The sequence below is a fragment of the Cariama cristata genome, unplaced genomic scaffold (assembly GCF_000690535.1).
Source record: "Cariama cristata isolate BGI_N322 unplaced genomic scaffold, ASM69053v1 scaffold34767, whole genome shotgun sequence".
NCBI classification, from domain to species: Eukaryota; Metazoa; Chordata; class Aves; order Cariamiformes; family Cariamidae; genus Cariama; species Cariama cristata.
Window position 1 is genome coordinate 1 of NW_009625541.1, and position 7353 is coordinate 7353.

The 7353-nt window shown below is 60.2% G+C and overlaps 2 protein-coding genes across 2 annotated transcripts; one reads left to right on the top strand and one right to left on the bottom strand.

Annotated features, from left to right (window-relative positions):
• Positions 1 to 1153: 1153 nt before the first annotated feature.
• Positions 1154 to 2858, top strand: TMEM79 (transmembrane protein 79; the record flags this gene model as incomplete). The annotated part of the gene is made up of 3 exons (XM_009703647.1): positions 1154 to 1891; positions 2154 to 2367; positions 2654 to 2858. Coding segments are annotated over 3 exons (1157 nt in total), but the record flags the coding sequence as incomplete, so codon positions are not given.
• A 2166-nt stretch (positions 2859 to 5024) lies between these two features.
• Positions 5025 to 7081, bottom strand: LOC104154867 (chromosome unknown open reading frame, human C1orf85). Its single transcript, XM_009703646.1, has 5 exons — positions 6827 to 7081; positions 6326 to 6508; positions 5948 to 6166; positions 5535 to 5812; positions 5025 to 5193 (listed from the first exon to the last, which is right to left on the bottom strand). The coding sequence occupies exons 1-5, from the start codon at positions 7076 to 7078 to the stop codon at positions 5025 to 5027; spliced, it is 1101 nt and encodes a 366-aa protein (XP_009701948.1). The 5' UTR covers positions 7079 to 7081.
• Positions 7082 to 7353: the final 272 nt, after the last annotated feature.

The following is a 7353-nucleotide window of genomic DNA, read 5'->3' on the forward strand; positions in this document are numbered from 1 at the left end:
CAGACGGTGGAAAGACGGTGGAAGTATTTCGCAGGCTCTCAGCACAGGGGCTGCTGCTGCGTGGCCCCCAGCCCCATGGCCCCCTGGCTCTCTTCAAGTAAGTCTTGCAGGGAGGGGATCCCAGCGCCAGCTTCTTCCCGTGTCCCGTGGGGCGATGAGTGAGCGGGGCTGGGAGCGGGGAGGGGAAGGTGTGCGAGACGCAGGAAGCAGCTTTAGCCGTACTCCCTTGTGTGGGCCTCCGATGAAGCCCTGTGCCACTCTGTGCCTCAGTTTCCCCATGCCCGTGGCCAGGCCAGGGCTCTTTCTGGGGGTGCCAGGATGAATGTGCCCAGAAGGGAGCAAGAGAGATTTTCGTTGCAGGAGGCTCCCATGCCCGCAGCCAGCAACACCTGGGACTGGCTAAGAGACAGAGATCCCCTGCTAAGAAGGGAAAATGTGAGGTCTCTGCCTGGATCTCCCACTTCCCCATAGCAAATGGCACCCAGCAGGCAGCCTCATGTGCCTGCCCCAGGTCGGTCTCACTCACAGGAGGCAGCAAATCTGGCTCATTCTGGCTTTAGCTATGGTTCCTAGATGTGGCCTGGCCGGCTCTCCCCAAGAACTGGGGCTTGGCTGGCACTGGCACGGGATAGAGCCATGGGTGGAACCAGTTGCATTGGCCAGCCAGTGTCCAGCTCCAGCTCCCTCGAGTCATAAGGCTCATGCCCAGCCAGAACCCACGGGATGTCTGGCCAGGTGGGGAAGCAATTCTCAAGTTGCCCTCATTTTGCAGCCGGACTCACACACCCGGGGCTCACCAGGTGCCCAGCTCTGGGCAATGGTGCCCACACACATGGTACCACAGGCCCCGAGCCCGCTGCCATGGGCTGGGAGCACTGGCAGGGCGTGAGAGCATGGGGACGCTGGGCTCTGCTTTCTCCTAATAGTGGAAGGGCAGGCAGGTGGTGGGGACTCCAGGGGTGGGCCAGCTGCCAATTCACACCCCACGTTGTAACTGGGGCTGTGTGCATGACCCCAAACCCCTTATTTCTGCTGTTTTTTGGGTCTGTCTCCTTTCTCCTGGCACAGGGTGAAAGCGGAAGGGACAAGAACCTAGTCCCCTCTCAACACCCCGAAACGCAGAAGAGTTTCTTGCCATCCTCAGGGATCTGAGCTCTTGTGGCTGCCGCTGACCCCATCCCCCCCCCTGAGGAGGTGGCTTTGCTGGAGCTGGGGAAGGTGGCCCTGGCCACTCCCCTGGACAAGGTGCCACCAGCCCCAGATGAACACCCAGGGGACCCTGATGCCACCCTGCCATGGGACCGGTGCCAGCACAGTGCCCGGGGCCAGCCAGAGCCCACAGAGATGAAAAGACACTCAAGTCCTGAAGGAGGCCGTGAAGACCCCGAGGAGGTGGCCCTCACCTGCCCCCCAGCTGAGGCTGAAGACGAGGAAGCCCCCGAGCTGCCCATGATGGGGGCCCACGTCTTTGTGCCCATCGACCCACAGTGCATTGAGCAGACACCCTGCAAGCAAAAGAAGGAACCTGCCCCATGGCCCCGGGAGGAGGGCAAGGAGGGCTACGTCCCTCACAGCGACAGACCCGACAGCCTTCGTCAGAAGCAGGTCTTCCTTCCTGTCGGCCCCTCGCGCTACAGGGACCCACTGGGCTTTGAGGGGCGAGCGACCAAGCCACTGACCGAGGGGCCGCGGTGCCCATGCGCCAGGGACTGCGGCACCGGCAGCCTCAAGGCAGTGGCCTCGGTGGTGGGGGCCCTGTTCCTCTGCCCCTGCCTCATCTACGGGGCCTACGTCTTCCTGCCTTTCGATGCCCCGCTGCTGCCCACCGTCAGCACCCGCCTGGTCTACACACTCCGCTGTGCCGCCTTTGCCACGTTCCCCATCGTTCTGGGTGAGCCATGGGGTTGGTGTACAAAGCCCTTTGCCCCCACTGCTGGGCTGCATTAACCCCGGGGGACTGGAGGCTGTTGGGAGTGGTGAGTAGAGCCGGGGCTGAGCTCTTTGTAGCTCCATTGCTCCCACCAGAAGCAGCAGATTGAGTTTTCCTATCCTCTTCCCACCCCGTTGCATCTCTCTCTCTGGTTTTCCCCCACCCCTCGGGCCCCAAGGCAGTTTCACGGGGCGCCTGCTCAGCCCCTCTCTCTGCCCCCCAGGGATGATCGTCAGCGGCATCTCCCGCCTCTGCTCCTCTGCACTGGAGCCCTTCGGGGATCTGCAGCGGGAGGTGGAGATCCACCGCACCTACGTCTCCCAGTCCGTCCATCTCTTCATCCTCTACTTCTTCAACATGGCTGTGCTGGCCACTTACCTCCCACAGGAGATCCTCAAGCTCATCCCCCTGCTCACGGGGCTTTTTGCCATCTCCCGGTAAGTGGCTCCTTTACCCTCCCTGCAGTGCCCAGAGTGCAAACGGGGTCTGTCAGTGCTGGCAGACACCACGCCTCAGAGCAAATTCCCACTCCGGCAGTGCCTCACGCAGCCGACGACAGCAAGGAAAGCCGGCACAGAGGAAGGGTTGCTCCATCCCTCATCCCGCTTCCCGCAGGAGCCGTGCCTGGCAAACCCTCGCTGGGGGTCAGAACCTCTGAGCAAAGCTGGGTGCCAGCCCCAAGGCATCACCCTCGCTGAGCCCACACCTCTCTGCCCTCTCCAGGTTGATCTACTGGCTCTCGTATGCCATCGGGCGCTCCTTCCGTGCCTTTGGCTTCAGCATGACCTTCCTGCCCCTCCTGGCCATGCTACTCTGGAACCTTTACAGCATGTTCGTCCTGGAGCCCGAAAACCTCCTTGCTGTGGCACCGCCAAAGCCCGAGGACCACTCCAAGGACAGTGGAGCCAAACTCCGGTACTGGGGGTAAAGGAAACCCTGGGGAAGATGGGGTGCCTGGACCCCGCAGTGCAGAGGGGTTGAGCCCTCCTCATTGCCCTGCCTTGTGAGCCCTGAAGGTGGAGGGGTGCAGGCAGTTCTGGCTGGGCCCCTGCTCCCTCCCCAGAGCCGGCAAGGTTTTGCGGGGTGCCTGGGGTTGATAGAGCTAAGCTGTAAAACCCTCTGCACTGGGAGTTTCCCGCAGGAGGGCAAACAGGGCCCAGAGCGAGACCCCATGAGCCCTGTTCCATGAGGATGGGTCGAGGTGGGATTTGCCTAACCTCCTGCTGGAGCTGGCTTTGCCCAATAAAGCCCTTCACCAAGTGGCTCTGTGGCTGGTTTGGGGAGGGTGGGTTAAATTCCCCTAGGAATCGCTGCTGCCAGGACTCGTAGCTTTGCCCACAGAATGCCACCATCCAGCCCCAAAATAATGTTTCCAAGAGGAGAAAAAAACCCAATGTTTCCCCAAGCTGTCCATCTCCCACTGCTGCAACAGCACCCCGGGCCCTGCATCCTGCTCCTGGGTTCCTGCATGGCGGTGTGGCCAGTCCCGCCCAGCTTGTTCCTCCTGGTGAAGGTTCAGCACCTGGTTCACAAACCAGCTGGCCGGGTAGGAGAGAGGGAACCCTGCCCCAGGGAGGGATGCGGGAGAAGCTGGGATGGGTGAGATGGCACCAGGCTTGCTGCTGCCTAGGGCTGGGGATCTCCGTCCCCCCCAAAGAACGGGCACCCAGCCTGCACCCCTCAGGGCACTGGGCCCCACCTCGGACTCCTTTGCAGACACAAAGGGACCCTTGGGAATCCAGCCCCATGCAAATCGGATTGTCTCAGTTCTCCGATTCTCAGGCATAACCCAAACCAGTTAAAGATCCACCTAGATCTGCCAAGTGTTTGGCTGGTCCTGCCTCCCATCCCTGCATCTTCCATCCTGGGAGCAGTTCCCCCACTGCAGCCCAACCGAGTCGGAGAATGGGAACAGTCTCGACTCTCAAATTAACTTCTCAGCAGGGATATGGTCCAAGGCCTGGGCTCACGCTGACCCCACGGCCCATAAGGAAAACACCCCAGAGCACCACACGCTGCTGTGGGGCACGAATCAATCCAGGGGCAGGGAGCTACCCTCCCCTCAGAGGCTGTTTTTGTGTTTTCGTACCTTGGCTCCTGCTGAGCTCCAGCACCCTTTAATTCCTGCGAGGCCCAAGAGAGCTGCTCTCCTTGCGCTTGTCCGTAGCGTAGTGTTTCCACAAGAAACTGCTCTTAGAAATCCACTTTATTTGGTCACAGACAAGTCAGTGATGGAGGACACAGAAACCCAGCACACCCTCAAGTGATGCAGTACCTCTGCACACACCGAGCAGCCACAGACCACGCTTGCCCCATGGCTTCAAGCACCTGGATAGCACCTCCGAGCCAGCCCTGCAAAGCCAGTGGCTGCAGTTAACCGAGAGCAAGGCTTAATGAGCCCTTTTTTGGGCTGACAGAAGGTACCTGAGAACTCAAGCAGCCACTGCAACGCAGGACTGGGTTTCCCTCTTGTACCAGCAGCCCTCATCGAGGCCAGCACAGCAGAAAGTGCCTGTTGGGGGTTAAGGAGTCCGTGAGCCCCAGCTGGGTTGAGAGGGGCTGTTCTGGGATGCCCCCAGCACAGCAAGAAGCAGCAAGGCACCCTGCACACGGGCAGGAGCAGTACCGGTCCCCAGCCCTGTCCTTCAGCCCTGCTCCTGGGTTGGAGACACCCAAACAGCCCTGGAGTGCTCTGGAAGCGGCACAGGACAGGGCACAGCCAGTCCCAGCTGTTGCTTGGCTGCAGACATGGTAACAGTGGTTTTATCCCTTGGGAGAAGGAGGATCTTTCCGCAGCTCAAGGCAACCCTGACCAGCTCCCCTCAGTCACTTCCCTTGGCTGGATGGATCAGGAAAAAAAACAGAGGAAGAAGTGTAATCAGATGCAGGATCTGGGCAGTAGGAGGGAGCAGGACAGAGAGACGGGCGACGTGGGCAACTGCTGCAGATGTTGCCCTTGTCCCCTCTGAGCCTGGACTGCAGGGACGGAGAGGAAGACAGAGAGGAGATTGCAGGCGTTGGAGTCCCTGCAGCAGCCACGGTCATTTTCTGGTGACAAGAAGGATCCTGGGGGTCTCTCCAGGGACCGTCCCGCTCAGTTGATGGGCTCGTACTCAGAGTAGCGTTTCCTCTGGGCAAAGAGGACCACGCAGCTGCCCACCAGGAGCATCAGCATGGGGGTACCCAGTGCCACAGCCATGATGGAGATGACGAGGGGGGAGAAGGTGTCCTGGGGGGGCTGCCCGAAGCCCAGCAGCGCTGACCTGCAGGAGGGGAGGAGACAAATCAGCCACAGAGATGGGGGATCAGCTGTGTCCCACAGGGTGGAATATCAGATTTCTTGGCAGGATCGAGAAATCTTGGCCGGATCAAGGTCAGATCAAGATTTCTTGGCAGGATCCCACATGGGGCAGGAGGGGGTCTCCCAGACTGGGGGAGGGGTAAGGGAGCACATCAATAAACTGCAAAACTCCTTGCTACAGGATCATAGGAAAATGCAGACTTTTGAAAGGAGATAGAAACCCTCTAACCTAGCAGTTCCCCAAACTGCAACTTATTAGTGGCTGGGAGAGCATCATTTCAGGCACAAAGGTCTCCTACTCACCAGCTAAGGTACCGCTTCTCCTGGTAAACCTTTCCATCCTCTCCTCCAAAAGAGATATTAATGGCGCTGACGGTGTAGGTGCTACCCACACCCTCCCCAAAGTAGGCATGGACAATGCTGGATGTGGGCAGGGTCCAGTTGGCTGTTTGCAGGCTGTGAGACCGGCACTGGATGCTGTCCTCACGCCTGGGGGTCCGGGAGCCGTAAGCTGTCGCCTTCCACTGCAGGAAGCTGAGCGTGGAGCTGTCATTTTGGGACTCGGCTACCAGGGAGAGCATCTGGTGGAGGGAGAGCAACGGGCAGTGAAGTGAAGGCAGGAGAGAGTCTTCATGCCAGGGTGAGCCGTAGTGGGGAACCACAGATTGCCCTCACCCTCATTTTGGGGGATATCCCCAACCTCACCCCACGCTCACCTCGAAGATGGTGGGAGTGTACTCATCGTCGATGGAGCGTGCTGAGCGCAGCTTCTCCACCACCCCCGTCTGCTCCACCGTGGCCACCTCCAGCACAAATCGGGAGCTGTTGCCCCGTGGAGCCACCCCAGCCAGGACAAACTCCACTTTAGAGCTGTTTTCCGTGTGCAGGAGGCTGGGCAGGGGCCCGTCACGGCCGCTGGCCTCGTAGGCTGTCACCTGCAGGGGACACAGGTCAGAGGAACAGCGTGATCACCGGTTGGGACACCAAGGAGCAGCGTTCCCTCTCCAGAAGGTGCTTTGGACATGATATTCGCTGTGTTCTCCCTATAGCATCCCACCGCTGTATATCCACCCTCTCTGTCCCTCTGGACTTACCCGAAACGCCAGGCTGCCGTTGGAGAAGCTGTCACTGGGGTCGGTGGCCGGGATGCCATTGAACTCGGCCGTCAGGGCCGTGTGGTTCAGGGTGTGATTGATGCTGCTCCAGGAAAAGTCAGACAGGTCGTACGTGGGGTAGAAGAGCTCTTCCGGTGTTTTGGCCTCGCTGTACTCAAACACCTAGGGAGAAGGAAGAGGAGAAGGGCTGGGAACCACTAGTAAGTGCTGTGGACACCACCGCTTCGTGCTATGGTCCATGGGCTGCTGGGCACCAGGCTGCCACTGCCACCAGGGAGAGCAAGGAGACCAAAAAGGAGCTGCCTTGGCCAAACAAGGCACCATCACAGATCAAGCCAGAGACAACCAGGGCAGGACACACAAGGGGCCATTTCGCTGCAGCTGGGAAAGCTGCCGACCGACGTGCTCTGCCCCAAGCAACCCCCCCGTGCCCCCTCCACTGTGGGGCTGCTCTCCCGGTGCCACCTTTCTGAGCGGTACCTTGGTGAAGACAACGGCAGCGGAGTAGACAACACTGCTGGGAGGATCGATCCAGATGGCACCCGAAGGAGCAGGCGAGAGCAACTGGGTCCAGTTGATGTGCAGGGTGCTGCTCCTGCTTTCCGTAGCCACCAGCAGCACCGCGGGGGCCCCAATGCTGCTCCAGACGTAGTGCAGGGTGTCACCGGGCCCCACCGCCCGCACGTGAAGCAGGTTGACAGAGGAGTTGTTCCAGCCAGGGTTGTACTGCATCGACACCTGCAGAGAAAGGGGAGAACTCAGGGGGGTTCAGCCCTCCCCAGCGCAGGACGCTTCCAGAGGCACAGCTTCTTGGTTACAGGCGAGGGCACGTGAGCTGCCTCGGCTTCCCGGTGAGCTTTGCAGGCGACGAAGCCCTGCCATGGCCCAAGCGTTGCCAAAGGAGCTCGGTCAGCATTTCAGATCCGGTTGTGTCGGAACAGCTTTCCGGTAGCGAACCACATTCCCTGCCCGCAGTCACGGGGCTCCCACCGGATCAGACCGCAGCG